Source organism: Ixodes scapularis, unplaced genomic scaffold (genome assembly GCF_016920785.2).
Source record: "Ixodes scapularis isolate PalLabHiFi unplaced genomic scaffold, ASM1692078v2 PGA_scaffold6__148_contigs__length_123643588, whole genome shotgun sequence".
Lineage (NCBI taxonomy): Eukaryota > Metazoa > Arthropoda > Arachnida > Ixodida > Ixodidae > Ixodes > Ixodes scapularis.
Window position 1 is genome coordinate 48,661,976 of NW_024609881.1, and position 24,425 is coordinate 48,686,400.

The 24,425-nt window shown below is 48.9% G+C and overlaps 1 protein-coding gene across 1 annotated transcript in view; it reads right to left on the reverse strand.

The window, feature by feature from the left end:
* The window catches only part of LOC8032364 (MAM and LDL-receptor class A domain-containing protein 1), a 235,723-nt gene that overhangs the window by 198,116 nt on the left and 13,182 nt on the right, over positions 1–24,425 (reverse strand). Inside the window, exons 4-5 of the mRNA XM_040206373.3 lie at positions 20,387–20,477; positions 5–157 (exon numbers count right to left, since the gene is read on the reverse strand). Of these exons, the coding sequence (XP_040062307.2) occupies positions 5–157; positions 20,387–20,477 (244 nt within the window). The remainder of the gene's footprint in view (positions 1–4; positions 158–20,386; positions 20,478–24,425) is intronic.

Sequence of the window (24,425 nt, forward strand, 5' to 3'; positions counted from 1 at the left end):
GCACCTCCAAATCCAACTGTCACGTCCTTGTTTGTCAACCAAGCCGTGACACTCTCGCTCCTCTTCCAATGGTTCAACCGCCAGAGGTTTGAGCCGTTCCCCACGCTGTAGCCACAAGCGTCATCCCAGTCGAAGTCACAAGAACCGTCCTTCGGAGCTGCAAGAAAAACTCCGTGTCTCAACAAGCCTTACGAAAAAAAATTAACATCGGTTTGTAAGAAATGTATTCTTAAGGGTGGTTCACACACTTGCGGCTGCTTATGATCGAGTGCGTTAAAACATATCGTGAAATCTTCGGACGAGAGAAGACACTGGGTGCTATGCGGATAGCAAGTCGTCTGCTTTTTACGTAGGTGTTTTGGTGACGTCAGAGCGACGCCGAGCTCTGATTGGCTTTGCTTAAAGGATGCCTTGAGGCTTACCCAAGGTTACTGGATTACCTCAGTTGTGGAACTTCCGCGAAAAAGGGTACCCCTCCCCCCCCCCCCCCCCCCCCCCCCGCCCCCACCCCGCTGCCTCACTTCAGTCCGCCTCCCGTCGTTCGAAGCGCCATCTAGATTTCTGTTTAAGAACTGTGCGTTTCGTTGTGTGCGGTGGAACGCCATTTAGAGGCTGCACTTCCAAACGTGCGTATTCCATAGAATACACCGCAGTTACCATAGCAGCCGTCTGGCGCGTCGAACGACGGCAGGCGAGTCGTGCTGAGTGAGGGGAGTACCGCTCGTGCGTGCAGCGTTTGTGAGCAGTTCCGTAACTGAGCTAATCTAATAATATTGAGCCTACCCATTATTTTCTTTCTTAATCACCCAATACGAGTTCAGCGTTCTGACGTCACTACAACCTCCGTGCAAGAAGCAGACGAACTTACGCTTAGCATAAAACGGATAACAGTGAAATACTTAACATTTACATTTTTTTTAGGGTGATACATTTCTTGTTCATCTAAAAAAATTTTTTTACAGTGTTAACTTAAGCGATCATTTCTCACAGATTGTTTGTACATTTGATTTTGGAAAATGATGCAGAACGTTCGCTTTAGTGAAATGTAGTTTCACGGCACTCGATCCATAGATGTCGCCAACGTGCCAGTGTGTCCCATAGTCGTAAGAGATCGAAAGGATTCGGTCGTAAGCAAACGCAAAAGTGTCTGTGGTTTCTTTAAACGAGAAAACACATTTTGACGTAATAGGGTAATGTCACCGATAAAATGAGTTGACACCATCCTCGATGCTTCTTTGGCGTACTACCAGTTTTTAAGGGAGCTATGGTCCGACCTAGGAATGATTATGCGAGGTTGAGTTTCCATACTTTGAACGAAATAAGAAACTGAGAATTAAGAGAGCTTGTAGTGAACGCGTGCGCAGAAAAAGGCGGTATCGCGTGTTTCAACTCATTGTCCGCCGGAGTACCTTGACTTAGCATCGCATCCGTGAATCATATATAATGCAATGTACAGTCTCCGGCAATATGAAAGACCCACTGGGAGCGCGTGTCCGGGGCGGTGGCTGGCGGGGGCGCTGCGAACGCTCCGGGCAATTCCATTCTGCTTCGAGGAAAGGACGCTCACTCGGGCTCAGCTAAAGCGAAACGCGCTTATCAGTTTGTGCTGAGCCCCGAGTGAGCGTCCTCCCCTCGAAGCAGAATGGAATTACCCGGAGCGCTCGCAGCGCCCCCGCCAGCCACCGCCTCGGCCACGCGTTGCCAGTGGGTCTTTCATATTGCCGGAGACTGTACATACACGGCCTAGAAAGGAGTTTCAGTTTGGAGGAATTCCAAAGCTACAAAAGTTACCCGATATCACGCTTGACGTGTGAAGTGTCACGTTCACTCACAACCATAGGTCGGCATTTTAAGCTGTCCTCACTCAAACTCACGATCACTATTTTTTCCTCAATCAGAACTCACGCCCACTCACGATCACGATTTATTCAAAATAGGATCATCACCCGGACTCACCCTCACGGCTCAACGCAAAACCAAAACTCACTCGCCGTCATCATCACGGTCGTCACGCTCACAGATCATCACGGTCATCACGCTCACAGGTCATCACGAATCATCAGACTCACAGGTCATCACACTCACAGTTCCTCACGGTCCTCACACTCACAGATCCTCACGGTCCTCATACTCACAGGTCATCACGGTCCTCACGGCACTCACACTCTCAGCTCCTCACGGTCCTCACTGTTACAGGTCATCATGCTCATCACACTCACAGGTCCTCACACTCACAGCTCCTCACGGTCCTCACACTCGCAGGTCCTTGCGGTCCTCACACCCACACAGGTACTCACGGTCCTCACGGTCCTCACACAGGTCTTCACGCTCATCACACCCACAGGTCCTCACACTCACAGGTCATCACGCTTGCCGGTTGCTTTCTTTGTGCTCTTTTGTTTCTCTCAAGCCTTTGGTTTGTCTTCGCGTGAGTCGTGCGGCGGGGAAACTTCTGAGCCACTAATCCAATTTGAAAGAAATGTACTATGTTAATGTTTATGCTCCGCACATTTCTACCAAATTTCGTAAACCTGGATGAATTACGAAAGAAACTAAATGCAAGCTGACGAAAGTGGGTGCGTTTAACTTTCGCCTGCTGACAAGGGCGGCGGGAAAACAGAAACGCGCCTTCCGACAGGTTACACAGACAATGTCGCAGTGATTAGAACATCGCCTCGCTGTGCATACATCGCTCATTTGTACACAGATAAACAATTACTACATATATCACCTCCGTTTCTTTTTTTGTGCCACCCACAGGTACTTCTACGGAAGTTTATGCAGAATGTATATATAGTAAACATATGGGCATCGACCCATTTTTGTGTGTGTGTGTGTGGGGGGGGGGGGGGGGGGGGAGAACGGTTATATTAGGTAGGGTGGTTGCACGTGACGACGGTTTGAAATCTCACCATAATCCCTGTTGACAGTGGTGTCTGTCAGTCGTATGCTATTCTATGAACAGAGGCCGCGGTGACCGAGTTTTCTTCTCACTCGAGTTGCTTCTGCTTTTGTTGATCGACCGTGCTTGCCGGAGTAGGCTGCGATTTAGGGAGAATCATCGGCCGGCATTGTTTTTCAGTCATCTTGGCCTTTATAAAATACTGTCATCATTTATTATCTTGATACATGCAGCCGTCCTTGAATTGATTTCGTTTGGATTGGTTTGACTTTGGCATGACTTTGCTTGGTTTGGTTTGCAGTGGTTTGGGGGTTTGCGGCTGTCCCCATGTGGTTCTTTGTCGCGCTCTCGATCATGTAGGGCGCGCCACTTTTCATGTGGCAAGCCGCGTCATTCTTGACACGCAGTTTTACACGCAATCAGTTCGTCGAACAAGGTTTCATAGACAGATTGTTTCAGCGACACTGCGATGTTTCATCGGCAGATCGTTTCTTCAACATTTGTTTCATCGATGTGTCATCCGAAGATCGTTTTTTCGACATTCGATGCTCGACAGAGCTTACCACTCAGCCACCATATTACTACATTTCGTCGACACTTTTTTTTGTTCGTTTTGTTTTACTCTTACGTCTAACGACATTTTTCTTTCTCTCTCTTTCATCGACGCGGCGTTGGCTCCTTGACGTCATGCGTTCTTCGCGTGTTCGCAGCGCACTACGGTGTCCGCTTCGGACAGGGCGCAGGTGGCGCAAGCGCAAATGCTCCTCACTCTTTGTACGTATGCAGTGCAGTGTACTGTGCGTGGTGTTGGCTGTGCGCTTACGTCGCTTACGTTGCTGGAGTGGTGCGTGCGGCGAGGCGGCCTTTTGCACACGTATGACCGTTTGGCCGCGAGCTCGGCCTGTCTAGCGGATATTGGTTTACGAAAGGAGCGTGCCCTATAGGGGGGGGGGGGGGGGGGGGTAACTGATGCTCGGAGCTCGACAGCCAGACGGTCGGACGTAATTGTTGCTTTCTGTCGTGCTTTTGGCCGCGTGCACACTTGACGCTCGCGAGATGCTGAATCATTCCAAACTTTTTCTAAAAGGAGTTTTTCTCGGCGCAGTGGTGGCTTAGTATACCGCTCATTTTTTGTAGCGTCATGTGAGACTTATTTTGTACCCAGTAATGCACACGAAATTCCAAAACTGACGTTTTGCAAGTGTTCCGAAATAGGTAGTGACGTAGAGGTTAATCTGTCGGTTTCGGTAGTCTTTAAAAGTGCAATGAACGAGGTATTTGCATTGTTATAGAGTCGGAGCATAAGGAGTTTGAACGAATATAGGGGGCACTCCGATCGATCCAACGTGGCGGAAAAGGGGGGGATATACTTGCGACGCCCGTAGAAACAAAGCGTGCTGTTCTCTGTTTGTTTACGTGTGCGAGACGATCATCGCTTCAACCAAGACCTACCGTGATGCTACAAATGAAGTGTACAAGCCAGTCGAAGGCAAGCAATCTTGCCATAGTCAAGATATGTGTGCAAGTGTTCGACGTGAGCTCTCACGCTGGTGCAGCTGTCATCAAGTTGAACTGAATCTACTTGGGTCCAAAGAAAGGTGCACATCAACAATGTTGGCGCGTTGAAACTATGACGCGTACTTTATCTAAAACTAAACTTATCGGTCTGCGGCTACAAACATTTTCGTTGACGCTGCTTAGATGAAGTAACCATTCAGGCCTCGCATTAAACGGTGTTGCGAACTCTTCGGTTGTTCTAGTTAATTGCGCTAAAAAGCGGTTGGATGGAAAGTATGACAACTACAGCATACAAGGGACGATTGAGGTCTTTATCCTGCGTTCTATGTATGGAAACATCGGTATCCTTGGTGTTATATTGCGATCAGCTGGTCGCCGATCGTCCTGTTTTTATGCATAATGTAAACAAGCCCCGGAAGCGCCAATCTCATTTTGATGTGCTTGTGCACCCCTACAAGCCTCCTTTTGGCTCTTGTGGAAAGCTTTATTGTAATAGCATTAGTCTCATCGGCCGTTCGAGTTGTATGTGCCACGGTGATATCTGCTGTGTGCGATCTGCAAAATAAACAAGTCTGTATTAAATGCCAGAAGGAGAACAAAGGTAAAGCTTTTTTTAACTTTTTTTTCTTTTTACAAAAGAGGGCAAAGCTTCTGAAACAAGATCAACCTAAGCTGATATTTGAGTGTGCTCAAGAATGAATGGCAAAAGGTGCTTATGCTAAGTGGTCGATGTACACAGTTAATTTTCTTTTGCCTCTGCATTGTAAATTGAAAGATATGTATCAGCAGAAGGCACGTGTCCTTTTGAAAATGTATTTTATTAGGGCAAAAATAGGTTTTCATACACAACCGAAGAGTTCGCAACACCATTTAATGCTAGGCCTGAATGGTTACGTCATCTAAGCAACGTCAACAAAAATGTTTGTAGCCGCAGACCGATAAATTTAGGTTTAGATAAAGTATGCGTCATAGTTTCAGCCTCAAACGCCAAACATTGTTGATATGTACCTTTCTTGGTGAAAACTGCACCAACGTGAGAGCTAACGTCGTCGAACACTTGCACCCATATCATGACTAGGGTATGGCAAGATTTCTTGCTTGAAGTGAAGATCATCTCGCTACGACTAGCTACGACCACACACCGCAGCGATGCAGGCGTCGAAGGGGTGCATCGCAGTCAGTCGCCGTCACCCGACGCTGCTCGTTTGACATTCACGGCTTTCCGCCCAGGTGCTTCGTTTGTACTTGAAACCGAGTGTTATTTTCTGTGCTTGTGTCTGTGCTCAGTGGCTGGATATGGGCCTCAAGAGCAGTTCTTCAGGCTCAATAGCATTCGCCGAAGAACTTGTGAAGAAAATGCCACCCAGGAAAAAAAGCACGAAGACACAACGCACCAGCTTGGTGGACTATGCACTGGTCGCGGAAACCAGGCCCTGCGGAGTATACACCAAATGGAAACTATCTAAAAAAAACATTTTTAGGTTCAAATTGGCTTCTGCGGACTAAACGCCTGGACACTGCCTGTTATTATGCATTGTATATTCACCACTGTTTGTTGCGGCTTGAGACTGCCTTCCTGTAATGATGCAGAGGGGTCAACTGAACCTTGAAATAAACATAATTAAGCACATCTAGACACGATGTTCCTTGAAGCCAGATGGTCAGGGAAAAGGTGTGCCATTACCTAATTTGCCAACAGCACACCAATGGTCGCAATCAAAACTCACTGAGTCAATGGGCAGTTTTCCACCGCATTATCGCCGTGTAATCACCCATTTGGTCCATTAAACACCTTGAGGCTGTAGCCACCAGCACACCCATTCTAGATCTAGAAAGCTTATGCTGTAGACGAAATTCCCATATCATCACATTTTTAGCAAACTGAATGGTCCCACTTGTTACACTTTTAGCTTTGGAAGTAAACCAGTTCACAGTACCACCAGTGGCATACATCGTGTCAAGCATTAGTGCCGCGTGTGGCAGCAAAATGTCCTAACTAGGGAAGCAAACTTAATCGATCGTGTTGATTAAAGCACCTAGATACGGGAGAAATTATCAATCAATCAAAGAAGGACCCTCGAAAGGGAAGTTTTCTCGCGGAACGAACATTACTTTTTATTGGGCGTTCCGCAATGTAAGGCCGAAGACATTCACTCCGTGATCGGTACAGAAGCATTTGCTCAGTAGTCGGTCGTGCGTGATAAAAACGACAACAAAAACAAAGGTGGATTAGAAACGCGATAGATTCGCCTTTGCACGGAGTACTTAAACTTAAAATCGTGTCAACATAAAGCGACTATGGCCCGCCATGCTAGCAGCTATCTTAAATTTTACCCGTGTAGTCGTCACACCCGTGCACCAAACGAAAGCGTTGCTGCAAGCACCTCCGCCGTCAAGTTTGAGTCGCTGTTGAGTCTGAAGAACTGCTCTATGAGGTCCATATCCAACCACTGAGCACATACACAAGCACAGGAAATAAAACTCGGTTCCAAGTACAAGCGAAGAATCCGGGGCGGAAAGCCCTGAATGCCAAACGATCTGCGTCGGGCGACGGCGACTGACTGCGGTTGCGCTCCTTCGACGTCTGCATCGCTGCGGCGGGTGGTCGTGGCTAGTCGTAACAGATCGTGTCAGCTCTGTTGCTCGTACCGGAACACTAGAGCCGCGTAATATTCTTGCTGCTGAAGTTTATAAGCCGACGTTCGTGGCCAACACATTTACACAAAGCCAACGCCCAGCTAACCTATCCCCCTCTTTCTCTTTCGGCGACCGGCCGCCAGGGCGGTGACATCGCGTCGCTGACCGCTTCTACGTGCGCGAGCTCTCGCTGGAAGCGTAATCCTATTTATATAGTGCTCATCCGTGTGTACTGTAGCGAATATTTCAGGCCCAACATATCAATAGTTTATTGTTATCAACCAGGAAAACGCAATATCTGTAAACACCCCCCGACAAAGAAAGAAAACGAGAGCTCGCCGTTCGCTTTGACCAACGTTGGCTTTGACCAATAGACCGACCTCACCAACCGTCAAGAGCGTGCGTGACGCAGCCATAGTTGTACTTCACAGGAGGCAGCGGTAGTGCACGAGACGGCTCGTCTCGTGCACTACCGTGGCGTTTACCCTTGTGCGGAAAGATCACAGTTCCCGCAATTCATTGCGACAGAGGAGTCATTGCGAAACTGGCGATGAGGTCGGTCTATTATCCCAAGCCCGGTTCACAAATCTGCGTTTCGAGCGACAGAAACGACAAAAACAACACGAACGACATGACAAAGGGGACGATTATGTTCGTATTACAGAGGGTGGCAGATGATGCAATGAGCAGCTTTGTCAAGCAATCATGTGTCACGGTTGTCCCGGTGTCATGTCGTTCGTGTCGTTTCTGTCTTTCCTGTAGCTCGGAAGGCAGATGTGTGAACCGGCCTTTACGAGCCTACTCTGATGGTACGCTTGACCCGACCGTCACGGAAAATCGGTCTCCTCGCCTTTTCGAGGTGTCGCCACGGGTACGAATACTCGCGGGGTATTAAGTGATTTGTTCAGCACACAAGCGTCACTACAGGTTATGACTTTGTCAACATTGCCTGAATCCTATTCTAATTGTAAAATAAAATATCGAAGGTGTCTTCCCGGGCACAATGTCCGCCCATATCAAAATCGAACTTGGCGGTTTTTTTAAATGCAATATTTAGCATTATTTCGCGCATTAAGTTCCCGGAAATTAGCAGCACATTCGGGAAATTGAAGTTGAGTGTTGTTTTTTCATAACTCGCGGAAATGATGACAAACGGTTTCTCCGGACATTTAGTTGCACATTCACAAGATATATCATAATTTATGTTGCATAATTATCAAATTCGCGGCCTTTCTGTAACCATCGGTTCGAGACAGATTCTCTGTCGCTCGGTTAACAAGTGTTCATTCAACGCAGTAGCGACCCGCTGATCAATCTCGCCGTCCGCTACACCATTGTAAAAATTCATTATGGGCTTGAATCATCGCGATATGTGTCATATGCCTTCCAACGATAAGAAGTGTTTCAGAATTGAATTGTAAAAAGTTGGTTATCAGATATATTATTTTTGTTTTACAAGAAATTCTTGCCTCACTCTGAGCACCTATGCATTAGACCATAACAACGTAAAAAACAAACATGAATAAACAACGGCCAAGGGGAGCATAGCGTCACGCACGAAGCCCGAGAAGCCCGGGCAATTGGCGCCTCGGAGTCGCGTCCAGCCGGCGCGCCGGCAACCCGGCCGTGGCCGTGGGGCAGGCGCCGCGACGTTGCGGCCACTGCGCGCCTCCGTCAGCGAAGGCACACGGCACACGGCGAATTCTGCAAATCCCGATGAGCCAGTAGATTTATTGGAGTAAGACACATGGCAGCGTCTCACAGGCGTCCATTCTAGATGCCACCTGTCTTTATGCGACGCTCTAATTGGCCCACTGAGTCGTAGGTTTCACAGTTTGCTAAGTGTGCCCATAGGCAACCAGCAGTGCAGCTTGGAAGTTGACACGACACGTTGCGCCATCTAGCGACTGAAAAATAAAACAAATTGGATAGTCCAGGACGGCCTGGGTCGCGAGGACTGTGGGCGGGCGCATTTAGAAACCACGTGTGAACGTGGCATTTTGGATCGGCGTGAGCCTTTTTGGAACTGTTTTTTCATAAAATTAAGTCTCAACTTCACGTCTCTATGACCTTTCCGGGTTCCTGTGACATCTCCCCTAAGCCCAGAGTTTTCCCCAATAATAAACGCCGCTACTGCTGCGTGAAAGACTGCACGGTCGTGCAGGTGACCCAAGCGTCAGACTTTACCGCTTCCCTTTAAGACCTTGGGAAGCGACACGGCGACAAAGTGGATTACTGGAGTGCGATGCATCAAGTAAGTGAATTTTACATTAATTGTTGAAGTGAACGAAAATAGATGTGCAGGTTTGGAAAGTGGTCTGACAGGCTCCTTTTGCAAAAAAACGTATTTATACTAGTTTTTTTACGAGTCTCTGAGACAACCATTTAGAGAAATACAGTAGGAAAAATTGGCCCGATTGTTGCTTCGCTTTGACGTCGAGAATCAGACGATCAGGTCTTCAAGCGAGATGCCCTTCGACCTGTTCCGGCACTCGTAGTTGTAGGCGTGCATTTGGTTGCGACCGCGCGCGCCGTTCGGCACGCGCGGTTGCAACCAAAACCTTTTAAGCATGCAAGTTTTTAAATAGTGGATTTTCGTAGAACAAATTTTTGTTTGTTTCGGCTGCCAAATTTAATGCTTAGTCTGGTAACAAATGTGACGGCGTGCGGAAAACAGGATGCTCACTTTTTTCTGGGAAAAGCTCATGCGAAGCGTAAATATCCTTCTCATATCCTGTCGCCAGACTTGTGCACTGTTCTCTAGCACGGAGAGTTTGGTTCTAATTACCCACATTTTATTCTAGTGTCGTGGGGGCGCCGGGAGAAGAAGAGGACGGTCGAGCGAGGCGCGAGCGGGGGCCAGCCGGCGAGGAAAGAGGAAGAGCGTGCTGCACGAGGCTGGGGCCGGGCAGGAACGATAGAGCCGTTCTGGCTGGTCCGGCCCATGTCGGTCCCAGGAGCGTTCCACCAGCGAGCTTCGGATCAGGACCGGCGGAAACGGCGAGCCTGGCCTTATCGGCCTAGTCCATGACGGTCCAGGAATGGTTCTGCAGCGAAACTCTAGCTGTGATAGCCCGGAACAGCTAGCGTACGCAGTGCGTGGGAAGGACGATCCGCAGGCGTGGACACGGACTCCGACTGCCAGCTATGAACGACGGGCGACAACTAGGGTCGGCGGGTCCGGACTGCCGGCTCTCGAAGACGGGCAACCGGGAAGTACAGTAAACCCATTCGCTGCCATCTCGTTGCGTTGTGTCACTTCCTGGGAGACGAACGAATCACAGACCGATCGGGCGGCGATTATTATAGAGCGACACCGCAAGCGCACGAAGACAGTTCAAACAGGTGTCCAAATGACAGCTCCAGATTATGCTCTCAACACTTGGACCTATCAAGGCTCCCGATGGTCTTAAAAAACCGCATAAAATAAAAAGGGACATGGCGCGCACGTGCACACGGGGACTGCTGAAATCGGGTTCGCCGCCGCTCGCCACGGCCCGACGGGCAGACTAGCCACTGGCCGACCCATTAAGAGAGACCCCTCCGCTTGTGGCGCCGAATGCAGCACTCTCGTGGCGCCGCCTGGCCATTGCCGGCTGGCTGTCCTGCACTTGCGCCATCTTGCCCCAAACAACACTTAAAAGCGTGATATCGCACAATGTGAAAGACCTCACTCGAAGCTTCGATCGATCATGACACCGCCTTTGTCGCACTTCCTGAGTGATGACTCATTGCGAAAGGTACGTTGAGCTGCGCGGAGAAATGAAATTCCGGGTGCTGATGAGGATCATGCGAGTGATTTAATTTTATTGCAGCTGTGCGAACGTTATAGTTGACGCAATCATAAAATTATGTGCCCACTGACACCAACTTGACAACAGGAACCGAAATACACACGAACCTTTCTATGCCGCAGGGAGAGGAGCGCTAGCCGTTTGGAGCGCTTCCCCAACTCCGACGTTACCGCGCCGCCTCGAGGCGCCGTCAGTCCGTTGGTGTCTCGCAGTCTGCCGTGAAGCGAAGAGCGAAAGCCGAGGAGAGACGAAAGCGACCCCCCCCCCCCCCCCCTTCCTCATACCCCCTCTGCCCTCTACAGCTGGTTGAGACATTGCGGACGGCGCTGGCAAGGAGGAGCCTGCAAGAAGAAGCACCCCCCCCCCCCCCTCCTCCGCCCTCCACAGGAACCGGCGCGTTCACATGGCGAAGGAGCAGGCGAGCGACACCCAAACCAACTCTGAAGGCCCGAACCCCACGCAGTAGTTGCGAAGCGAGAGTCTCCTCGCCCACTAAGACGGCCCGGGAGCTCACGTGACCAACCCAGCTAAGAATATACCAGCGCTCACCGCGACTCATCATGGCCATGGTCCTCAGGTTCACGTCATCACGCAGACTAATGCGATCACCGGACTCATATCCACCCAAAGACTCACGTCTTGATTCAGGCTCATGCTCATGAGCCTCGAAACTCACAATCAAACTCAAGAGACCTCAAAACTCACACTCATGAGTACTTCACTTAGCGCTCAAGCTCACACTCACACTCAAGAGTTTTAAGAACTAACAATCACACTCACGGTCAAACTCACGTTCATGAGTTCGCAGGGCTCACACTCGCACTCACACTCATTAGTTCTCAGAACTCGCGATCACACTCGCGATCAGACTCACGCTCATCAGTTCTCAGGACTCACACTCACACTCACACTCATAAGTTCACGTACCTCACGATCACACTCACACTCACAATCACAATTTTTCGAGACTCGCGGCCTCACTCACGATCACCTCAAATCTGATGGTGAGCGTGAGTGATCGTGAGTGATCGCACTCATGAGTGAGAATGCCGAGGTATGCTCACAACGTGACAAATACGCTTAAAATTACCATCTCCTTCCTGTTATTCAATAAACTGCCCGAATAATTTTTTTAAAGAGGGGGGGGGGGGGATTTCGGCGGGGCATTTAAAGAAAATATATGAAGCGTCTACTGTCCTGAAAAATCATTTGGGAGAGTCAACTCTGCAGTCACGGATCAAGGTTGTCCAATGACTTGCCTGACAAGTTTAGACCTAAAAATAAGAATTTGCACTTTAACACGGAGCAGCATAGCAAAACTGCCAAAACGCAGACGGTCGTTTTTTTTTTTATGTCTTAACAATTTTTCGAGCCTCGTAATTCGCTGATCATCCGGCGTATATTGCAGCGATTGGGCCTCCCAGGTAAGTGCCTTGAGAAACAAGAGAATCACCAGGTGCCTCACAGTCCCTTTCACTTTAACTCCAAGCGCAGCCAAAGCTACGATCCAAAAAGCCAATCAATCGGCGCCAAATTTGCCTCATCATGACGCTCCTGGTCTTTATGCGTTTGCTATCAGCGACTAAGCCAATCACAAGCAGTCAAGAAACAGCCCTCTTGAGCTTTTCTGTTTTTTTTTTTTTGCGAGTGATTGTTTTATTTGGTGATAGCAAATCCACAAATACGTCGAGCGCCATGACAACGCACTTTTTGCGCTGATCTTGATCGGCTAACAGATGGCAGTCTTGGCTACGGTCGCCCTTGAAATCGAAATGAGGTATGCACAGCACAAAATGCTTATGTTTAATCGCCTGTATTGAACTCCGGAGAGACGAGCACTATTATCTTCAATTGTAGGTCAGAAAAAGAAATGCTTCGCTATTCGGAAATGAACAATTTTAATATGAGAGTGTGCACGACGTTTCATGTGCTCATGTCATGTTCAGTTTAATTACGATGTGCAAACCCAGATATTGGGAAGGAAACGTGAATATAAAGTAAAAGGCAAGAAAGAATGGTGACGGAGAAGCGCCTCAAGCTCGGCTAACAAGAATGTACCGCGTACAATGCTTTTTGTACACCTTGCTCAAAATCATCCACAACGTCAAAAATAAAAGCAAACGAACTTCGTTTTCAATGTAACCCAAATTCTATGCCAGCTCGTTCCGAACACAGCACGGTAGGAAACAATAACGACGAGGTGATTATTTGTCCCACTTCGTTCCTCGTCTTAAAAGGTATAAAATCGCCAAGAACAGCACGGACAATGACGAGGGAACACACGCGAAAGGCGTACCCGCAACTGTAGTTTATTCGGAAAGAACACGTCCATATAGAGGCCCAATCGGCAAGTCTAGTCATCGTCAAATTGGCGCAAAGCATTTTCGATAAAATCAGGCTCTTCGCTTCAAAGTGCGATTGATGCCTCACCTACACAATCTTTACGCTTTAGCCCGAATTTTGAATGCCTCCATGCATTTCTCTGCTTCTCTTTATATATAAAAGAGTACTAATATTGGTCACGAATGACAAGTAATGAGGCGATAATAACTGGAGAAACTCAAGGTTTAATGGGGCGAACTTGTGCCCGAAAATGAAAGAAAGGGAACAGAATAAAGCAGAGCGTCGCGGGCGTTGATGTTGGCGTGACAGCAGAGTCGAACGCTCGGGCGAAACTGACTCCGCTCGCCAGTACCCTCGTGGGTTTATGGATCATTCGGCGTAGAACTTTCGATGCGTAGAACATTCGGAACTCGATCAGACGAGAATGTTCTTGAACTTACGAGAAGGGCAAGTTGAAAGAGTAAATAAAAGGACATTACGATGGCTGGAATCGAACCTACATCTTCCGCGCGACATTCAAGCGCCGTAACCACTCGGGCCACGCACGCGCTTGCTCGCCAACGTGCGTGGCATTAGTCCCCCAATTAAAAGAGCATTGTCTCGATGCGACGTTCCGGGAACCAAAATTGCACAACAAACAAAAATAACGGCAAACTACGTAGACTTGTGCACCATAATCTTATCGAGCGTATAACAAAACACAATTCACAGTCCTATCGATCGCAGTACGGCTTGAGGCGCACGACGTGGACGACTTCCGGTCGTGGAGGGCGGCGTGATGAAGTCCGTGTTCCGTCCGGCATCACCCCGTAGTTCAGATGCCCGAGTCGACGAAGCACTTTGTAGGGTCCAAAGTAGCGCTTCAAGAGTTTCTTGCTGAGACCCCGGCGGCGAATCCGTGTCCACACCCACACCTTGTCTTTCGGCTTGAAGTGGACGTCCCGACGACGAAGGTTGTAGCGGCCAGTGTCGATACGTTGTTGGGCTTGAATCCGGAGTCTGGCGAGCTGACGGACTTCTTCTGCCCGTTGGGCAACCACCTGGGCGTCGTCGCTTCCGTCGACATCTGGTTCGTGGGGTAACATCGCGTCCAGCATTGTCGTCACTTTGCGACCATGAACCAGTTGAAAGGGTGTAACCCCGATGGTCTCTTGCACGGCCGTGTTGTAGGCAAAGGTGACGTACGGCAACACCTCGACCATGTCTTGTGCTCCACGTCGACGTACATAAAAATCATGTCGGCGATTGTCTTGTTGAGTCTGTCCGTCAGCCCGTTGGTCTGCGGGTGGTACGCCGTGGTGCGACGATGGCTGGTGTGGCTGAGACGAAGGACTTCTTGTGTGAGCTGGGCCATGAACGAGGATCCACAGTCTGAGATCAGGACTTCGGGGGCGCCGTGCCGGAGGACAGTGGACTTGATGAAAAACTTGGCGACTTCAACAGCCGTACCTGATGGAAGGGCTTTCGTTTCGGCGTACCGCATGAGATAATCTGTGGCGACGATGATCCAGCGATTTCCCGACGTCGACGGCGGAAAAGGACCAAGCAGATCCATTCCGATCTGCTGGAACGGTGCGGTCGGGGGAGCAATCGGCTGCAGGAAACCTGCAGGCTTCGTCGACGGTTTCTTGCGTCGCTGGCACTCGCGGCACGATCGGGTGTAGAGGTGGACGGCTTTGGGGAGCTTTGGCCAGTAATACTTTTCTCGAATGCGGGCCGGTGTTCGGCTGTAACCGAGGTGTCCGGACGTCGAATCGTAGTGACATGCTTGAAAGATCTTCTTCCGAAGGTTGGTCGGGATTACCAGCAACCACGGTGTGTTGTTGCCCTCGAAGTTCTCTTTGTAGAGCACACCTTGTCGAATGGCGAAGGTCGGCAGTACTCGTGAGAGGACACGTAGCACGGTACTCCCGCCCCCCTTCCAGGTGCTCGATTAATGCGCGCAGCTCAGGATCGTCCCGTTGACGTCGTAACATGTCGTCGGTGTTCACTGCTCCTAGGAAGCACTCGTCGTCATTGTCGTCACTGCAGCCGGAAGGGGTTTCGACGGGGGCTCTGGACAGGCAGTCAGCGTCGCTGTGCTTGCGGCCTGACTTGTAGACCACAGTCATGTTGAACTCTTGTAGTCGGAAACTCCATCGAGCGAGGCGTCCTGACGGGTCCTTGAGGTTCACAAGCCAGCAAAGCGAGTGGTGGTCTGTCACCAGGCGGAACGGGCTACCGTACAAGTACGGACGAAACTTCGTGATTGCCCAGACGACCGCAAGGCATTCTTTCTCAGTCGTGGAGCAATTTTTCTCCGCCTTGGACAGTGTCCGACTTGCGTAGGCGATGACTCGCTCGATGCATTCTTGCACTTGGATCAGTACTGCGCCCAGTCCCGCGTTACTTGCGTCCGTGTGAATCTCGGTTTTTCCATCCTGATCGAAATGTACAAGCACAGGAGGAGTCTGGAGTCGTTTCAGCTCGTCAAATGCCTGCTGCTGCTCCTCGGCCCATTCAAACTTCTCGGCGTCCTTCTTGAGGTTTGTGAGCGGTGCGGAAATTTTAGCGAAATCCCGAACGAAGCGTCGATAGTAGGCGCATAGTCCAAGGAATCTTCACACGGCCTTCTTATCTGTTGGCGCTGCAAATGCCGTGACAACGCGAGTCTTCTCGGTGTCTGGGCGGACGTCTTTGTTACTAACCACGTGGCCCAGGAACTTCAGTTCGTCACAGGCGAACCGGCACTTTGACGGCTTGAGTGTGAGTCCGGCGGTCTGAATGGCTTGGCGAACAGCTCGGATTCGTCGCAAGTGCTCGTCGAAGTCACTTGAAAACACTACGACGTCGTCAAGGTATACCAGACAGCTCTGCCACTTCAACCCTGCCCGCACCGTGTCCATGACACGCTGGAAAGTTTCCGGCGCCGTGGATAGGCCGAAAGGCATCACTTTGAATTCGTACAAGCCATCCGGCGTGACGAAAGCTGTCTTCTCTCGGTCCCGTTCATCGACTTCGGTCTGCCAGTAGCCGCTCCTCAGCTCCATCGATGAAAAGTATCCAGAGTGGCGCAGCCGGTCAAGTGTGTCATCGATTCGGGGGAGTGGACAGACGCCCTTCTTCGTTACCGCGTTCAGATGCCGGTAGTCCACGCAGAACCTAAGAGTTCCGTCCTTCTTCCTAACCAGCACGACTGGAGAGGCCCACGGACTGCCTGAAGGCTGCATTATGTCGTCGTTTAGCACTTCTTCCACTTGCTGTTGGATGACCTCCCGTTCTTTTATGGAGACTCGGTACTGCGATCGGTGCGCAGGGAGTGCGTCTGCGTCCTCCTCGGTGACGATGCGATGCTTCGCAACGGTGGTTTGGCGCAGCTTCGACGACGTCGCGAAGCAGTCGCTGTGTTTGGCGAGAAGATCACTCAGCTGCTGTCGTTTCGGGCTTGGAAGCTTGGGGTCAATGTCAAGCTGCGCTGGCGGCGTAATGTCTTGCTGAGATGGCGATGATTCTTGAGCAATAGCGGCGATTTCGGCGGAGTTCCGAAGTTCCTCGAGTGGCCATCAGCGGCACCTTTTGTGAGGTGTTGCGTCTCTTGTCGGAAGTTTGTCACGAGGACCATGGTGCGCCCATCCTGAAGTTTAGTCACTCCTCTTGCGACGCCTATTCCTCTTCCCAGGAGCAATTGAAGGTTGCCTTCCAGAACAACTTCGCCGCAGGTAGCTGCATCGGTCACGACGGGTACGAGAACACCTGATCGTGGCGGCAGGTTCACGTGGTCGGCAGCGACTCGGACGGCGGCTGACGCTGTTTGGGGTTTCTCTGAAGATGGAACAGGCGTCCGCAGCGTCAACCTGTTTTCACCAAGGTCGATGGCGGCACCGTATTCACACAGAAAGTCCATGCCGAGAATGACGTCCCTTACAGTGTCTTGTAGAGTGACGAATTTCACAGGGCACGTCTCACCGTGGATCTTGACGCGAGCGGTGCATCTCCCGACTGGTGTGATGAGATGCACTCCGGCGGTTCGCATTTGAGGCTCATCCCACGGCATTGTCACTTTTCGCAGGCGGCGAGAGAGCCTCCCACTCAAGAGTGAGTAATCTGCCCCGGTGTCAAAGAGTGCCGATGCGTCGAGGCCGTCGATAACAACGTTTAAGCTGTTGGACACCGTTGCAGGGCCGTTGATGCGGGGCGTCGGGAGAGTGGGAGCGCTCCGGCGTTCTTGGAGGCTGTTTGCTTCCGTCGTTTTCGACCACGTCACCTCCAGGCGTTGCCGCACTTAGTTTTCCCGGCGATGCAGGGGAGAAAGGCACTCTCGGCGGGGTCGTTGCACTGGGGACGCTGAACGTCGTGGTGATGGGGAGCGGGCTTCACGGTGGAGAGACGACACTGGGGAGGGTGAGCGTCGGAAGTACTCCTCGATGTCGCGAGGGCGTTCGTCGTATCTTGGGCGCGGGTCGCTTGGGTGGAACCCGCGCAGCCAAAGTTGTCTGTAGGAGCATCGACGATAAATGTGGCCGGCTTCACCGCAGTGATAGCAGAGCGGGCCTCGATCGGCCGTCCTCCACACGTCGTTCTTTCGTGGTGCTGCTTGTTCTGGGTGGGCGTGCGCCCGATCTTCCTGGCTTCGGGAAAACTGCGGCACTGGAGGTTCACTTCGGCCTGGCGGTGAGCTTGCGTCGGTCGTCGGGCCATGGCGGCGTAGGTCAGTGTCGGTTCTTCGGGTGCGGCCATGGTGACAGGGGCATCTGGTAGTAGGAACGCTCGCTCAACCTCGTCTCGGACGACCTCGGCAATGGAGATTAAGGCCGTGTGTTCAGCAGTCGGCAGAAGCTTCTTAAGCTCCTCCCGGACGATATCGCGCATGATGTCGCGAAGGCCGGGGATACTAGGGCTGAGGTCGTAGCCCGATGCAGAAGCAGCAGCGACGCTCGAGTGCCGATGGTAGTGCCTGGCTCTTGCGAGGAGGGCACGTTCCATGTTCGTGTCCTCCGTGACGAAGTCTTCGACGGTGGATGGGGGGTTGTGAACAAGACCACCGAAGATGTCATCCTTGACACCTCGCATTAGGATCCGCAGCTTCTTTTCGTCGGTGGCTTGAGGGTCCGCGCGAGCGACCAGGCGCAAAACATCCTCGACGAAACTGGTGATAGTCTCGTTTGGTCCCTGTGTCCTTATTCGAAGTAGGTCGTCGGCCTTCTCCCGTCGATATTGGTTGCGAATGTCCGTCTCAGCGCATCCTTGCAGGTGGTGCAGGGAATCAAGGACGTCTCGCGATTCTCGAACCAGTGCCTGGCCGTCCCTTCGAGCGCAAAGTAAAGACTCTGCAGGCGCTCTTCGGTCACTCGCTCGTACTGCTGTAGCCAGTTCTCGATGTCTTCATAAGGCTCACCGTGGAAGGACGCGAGCGTACGGGCAGCGACGGGTAGGACAACAACGGGTAGAGTCGTCATTGTCGCGGTCTCCTTTTTTGGTTTTTGCGGCAGGGGTACGAGTTCCGGGGCAGGCCTTGGTTACGGCGACTTGACCGGGCCTTGGTCTGGTCTTCTGCGAAAAGTAACCTCCCAGGGCTCAGCACGTCACTTGGCCGGCGTGTTTTCGGAGGGGTACGGTCCACGGGGATAGAATGCAAACACCCCGCACCTCCACCAAAATGTCACGAATGACAAGTGATGAGGCGATAATAACTGGAGAAACTAAACGTTTAATGGGGCGAACCTGTGCCCGAAAATGCAAAAAAGGAACAGAATAAAGCAGAGCGCCGCGGGCGTCGATGTCGGCGTGACAGCAGAGTCGAACGCTGGGGCGAAACTGACTCCGCTCACCCTGCTGAGTCCCTTTTGTACCCTCGTGGGTTTCTGGATCATTCGGCGTAGAACTTTCGATGCGTAGAACATTCGGAACTCGATCAGACGAGAATGTTCTCGAACTTACGAGAAGGGCAAGTTGAAAGAGCAAATAAAAGGACAGTCCGATGGCTGGAATCGAACCTACACCTTCCGCGCGACAGTCAAGCGTGATAACCACTCGGCCAAGCACGCGCTCACTCGCCAACGTGCGTGGCAATATCATACAACGCCGGTAATTAGGAGCTCTACGGTAAAGAGGAGCATCACGCCGTTCACTGCCGTAAATGCTCCTCGTTACCGGTGTTGCAGGATGTTAATATCATTGCTAGATAGAAATACTAATCATGCATAGAACTGCATGAGGCATTAAAAATTCGAGCGTAAAGTACAGATTGTGTAGTGAGGCATGAATCGCCCTTTAAAACGAACATGTCAGTTTTATCAAAAATGCTGTGCGCCGATGTTATGATGACTAGACTGACCGATGGGGCCGATATAGTACGCGTTCTTTCCGAATAAACTAGTTAAAAACGCGCCCTGTGTTTGTCTTACTTCGTCTGCGTGCTTGTTGTTTTCGTCGCTTTTATGCCTTTGAGCACTAACAGCCTCAGGACGTAACCCGACAGAAACAGTTCAACAGAACTGTTTCGGTCGGCTTCTCCACTAGGTCTGATATTATTGTTTTCTGCCTTGGTGTGTTTGGAACGAATTGGCTTAGAATTTGAGTCACCCTAAAGACAAAGCTTTTTTTTCTTCTTTTTTTTATGAAGTTGCGGATGACTTAGCGAAAGGAAAGTAAAAGCGCGGTATGAAATAAATTGTGTTACGTTAGTTTGAGACGCTTGTCTGTCGCATTTCTTCTGTCCCTTATAATTTATCTTCAAGTTTCTTTTCCAGTGCTAGTATCTGAACATCATGATTAATACGCACTAGTTCGTCTGCACTTCGCGCATTTTCCCTAGTAGTGTTCAGCTTTGCATTGCGAATTTTAATTAGAGCCCGAGATCTTTTCGCCAAAATCATAACTTTCAGTAAATTTCTCTCTTATGCCTTCGGCAAAAATAAATGCATCTGAATATTTCAGAGCCTATTCACAACTAAATTACAGGGAAACCATATGAATATCGATCATTGCTTCCGTGTGACGACAATGACTACGGGTTTTTGTCACAAAGCTACATGTGTTACACTGCGCGAAGCTGGGCGGGTCGCTTCCCGGTGTGAGATTTATTGTTACGATTAGGTCGCTCTGCAATCTCGTAGGCTACGTTTCAATAATGCAATTGTGTTGTCCTGTCGCGCTCTCTGTTTTTCTTAGGTTTTTGGTGAATTTACTACGCGAAAGCAACATAATAACAAACCTGAAGGACAGGGGCCCGGTTGGAACGTGATGTCATCCAGAGCGAGAAAATTGCTTCCCTTGCCGGCTTTAACGGAGGTCGATATGGAAACCTAGGAAAAAAAAAAATGTATTGCATGTAAGGTGCTTCGCTTTCTTCTAACCATTCAGTATCCCATGCAAGAAACGACAGCTGCACTACGGTAGGCATTGTTTAAGGACACGTTTAATATTTTTGGTAGATCACTCGCGTTGTTGCTCACTTAAGTGAATCTCTACTACAAGAGGGGTACAAAACGAAAGGAGAATGCCATACACTAATAGTCGTGCGGTGGGAAGCAAGAGAGGATTCCACTATACACTAATTTGTAATTGTGTTCTGCGAGTGTCTTCGGACGCGGGAAGTTATAACAGCCTCAATATGCGCCTGGTGTTTCGGCTGTCGATGAGAAATTAAGCCGGTACAGTACGACTGCTATACTTAGTTTTTTTTTATCAAATATTTTAAGAAAATACCACTCTTTTTTTTTTTTTCGCATCAGAGCTGCTCAAAAGGCGGAGAGGAAAAAAAAAAAAACTCCCGTTAGAAAGAGGAAGATAGATAAAAGGCAGGAACGACGGTCTAAGACACGGCATTCACGCTAAAGCATCCCTTTTTGCGCGTAGTAATAGCGTAATGTAGTGTGCCTTACAACCTATCGTGAATATTTGTTCTTATGTACGAGTATTTTATTCCGAAACATTTGCCCTAATGTTTCGACAAAAGAAGACAAACGGTCTTTTTAGAAGGTCACAACCCATGGTCACAGATGTGTATCGTGTATATTGTGGGAGTTGGGCAGCTTGAAAACATTGGAGAGAAAATCCGATGATACCTCTCACGCCAATCTAAGCGCGAACTATCCAAATAGGCCTTCACGATTCTACCCCGGTGATTCTATCATTATGCACATGTATGCACGGGTTATGTCTAACTGTTTTCAATTCGTTCACTCGCACACGCTAACACATTGAGCATTTATTATACTCTCCGCACTTTCCGAAACTCAGGGGAGCCAATGATAGGCTCCAAGAAATTATCAACGTGTACTTTCCTACAAAGAACTTGGAAAAGCAAATTGCTGCAATCTTCGGAGGAGGCTCGGCTTATCACGAAGACGATGATAACTTTAGAGCTGAAAATCCGTCAGCACTGTGCCACGGAGCGCAGTGAAAAATATCATGCGCAGTGCGACACCAAAGAATGTTTTTTGCATGTTTAAGCATGTTTTCAGATTTTCAGCTATCATTCGCGTTGCTGCTTGCGTCGGTTGCAGCGATTGGCTCAGGAAAATGGACACTGTAACTTTCTTAGAGCGTACGTACATACCTATAATGTTCGTATGAAGACGTGTTCGTTCTTGTGGGGCTGACGATTTGAACACCATTCCAACTCGTTTTACTTTAAGTATTTCTGGCATGAGAAATGTGGCCTCCTCTGTGAATTATGTATGCATAACCGGATTTTCCCCGTGATACGCACTAGGCTGTGCAATGTGCAAACTTATTGTAAAATATTTTGGGACCGGTTATCTGAACCACAAACCCTCTTGCGTCACTTGAAAGTTTTTCGTGTAAGCTTTTTTTTATTTTTATTTTTTGAAATATCGATTTCTTGTGGGTTACTGCTAAGGACGGTAAAACATATAAAGAGGGGGCTGGCAAATATAAGGATGCTGTATAAAAACCAAACCAAACAAAACACGCAGAGAAAACAATAAAACTTACTCCTGAGGGTGAACCTAAAGCCCTGAAGTACCGTTCAAAATAAACAAAAATTGACCAATGACTAAACAATAAAGGGACAGGCTCAGAAAAGAACTGACAACAAAAAAGAACTAAGACACACAAACGCATATATAAATCTGACATCAGAAAGGACACAAGCAGAGAACCTAATTGCGCATCCAAAATGTGCAATAATTGAACATCTAAAAAACCTCAGTGTCTGTAATAGTCCCGATAGTATCTGAGAAATCGTTCCAGTCTACATTGATGAGCGGTAAAACACTTTAATAAAAGCGTTTGTCAAACCTAATATTCGCTGAAAGCTGCAAGAAGTGTTAAGGCCGCGAGACAATCTCGCCGAAAGGTACAACAGTGAGCCTCTAGCTTTGACATCTAAACCACATTTTAGACCGATGTGTTTACCGCGCCCTGAACGGTGGGCCGTCAATTACCGCCTGATGACGTCATAAAAGTGTCGGGCTGTTGCCCTTCAGCAATCCTGGCGGTGGAACAGGAACGGCAGTAGTGCGGCAGACGCCTAGCTTCTGCTGTAGGTCGCCCTTCAGCTTGACAGTCCATTGAAGCTCCAGCATCCAGGAGTTGAGACTTCGCGACAACAGCGATCCTTGCTTCCGCTCGCCTCTTTCGCCAACATTTCTACGAGCAACCGCCAGGATTGCGACATGCAGCAGCGTGACACTCCAACTGCTAGGTCCTTTCAACCCAAAGGAGACGGCAATTTTCGTCATATTTTGGTTATGCTTGAAAAAAATGATATGAATAAAGACACATCTGAAAGTAAGGATGGCTAAGTTTGAGGGCTGAATTATGTTTATTCTTGCTGACGTCATGCTCCAAAGTGCAGGGAATTGGAGAAAACCTCCTGTACTTAAAAACATTGCTGAAAAAAAGTTATTCTTACCCCATAATTTTACGTTTGCATGCAATAGAGCACAAATATATTCTATCTTCCCTTGAAAGGAAAACACCTTACGCCGCCATTTTGGGTCAAGACAGCCACTCCAAACCGAAGCAAATTTTTAATATTTCTTAATTCTTCTTTGTCAAATTGAAATTAAAATTTGACTAAAAACTTTCTTTACTTATTTTTATAAACCTTATAATCGACAAGATTGCATTATAATAGTAAAAAAATAATCGGAAAGTTCTTAAATTAATGGTGAATATGTCACTTTCTTGAAAAACGGCCCTATAGAGGGTAAAAAAAGAAAAGAAAAAGCCATGTGGGCAACGGTGCTTGCATTTTCTGAAATAGCCGAAAGTTTAACCGACCCAATCTGTTCAACATATCATAAAATTGGAAAAGTATTTTTTGTTATTTTAGAGAAATATTTTTTTTAAAAATGAGGAAGGACTGCATCACCTCCAGGCGTCCACCTCGTCGGCAACGCAAGCCGTCGTCTGCTACGGTCGAGTGAAACATTGCACGGAGAACTTAATTTCGTTACTTATATTTGTATAGCTAAAGCTCAGGATCTTGACATTATGACAAGTCTATTTATAGTGACTAGAGAGTGCATATTTTTTTTTCTCTAAACTATATGTCCGGGTGCGCTTGCAAGTTGAATAGCGACAACTCGAAATATTGTTTGGGATACTTTTTATCAAAGCCGAAACAAATCACATTTGCAGCTCACCGACGTTTTTGTTTCTCCTTATGTGGATAAATATAAAATATAGTCCAGAAATACTATATCACATTTAGAATATCAGTGTTTCATTAGCTTTCAGTTCATGTCATAGGCTAGAACACTGCGCACGTCTGGAACGTCACCGGAATGATTCGTCTGCTGCGATGTCTTAAATTCGCATGCAAAACTCTTCCTGCACGATGGATGCGGGTGTTATTTTAGTTACCACGTAGTAATATTCTTTTGGCACGCTAATTTGAAGGCTTCAATTCCACTTTATATGTGCTCAGGTGACGGGAGAAAAGCCGTCGTCTGCTAACCGAGTTTGTGAATGCAGACGTTTCGTCAGAATTGGTTAGCAGACGGCGCGTCTTCACTTTTTGGTCACACTGCGTTTGCTTGTAAAAAATGAAATAGTGAACGCGGGAAACCGTCAACGATGCGGAGCGATAACGGTGATTTTCTTCCTTTTCAGCGAAAAGGTATTGGGGTGCCAATACATAGTGCAACTGAAAAACAGAGAGTGAAACATTAAAAGAAGCAGAACATTAAGAGTGGATATTGAGGCCAACGGCCGTTTGAAGCTTATAACACAACAGAAGCATGTTGCGTGTTTACCACTCGTAAAATATATATGTCTCC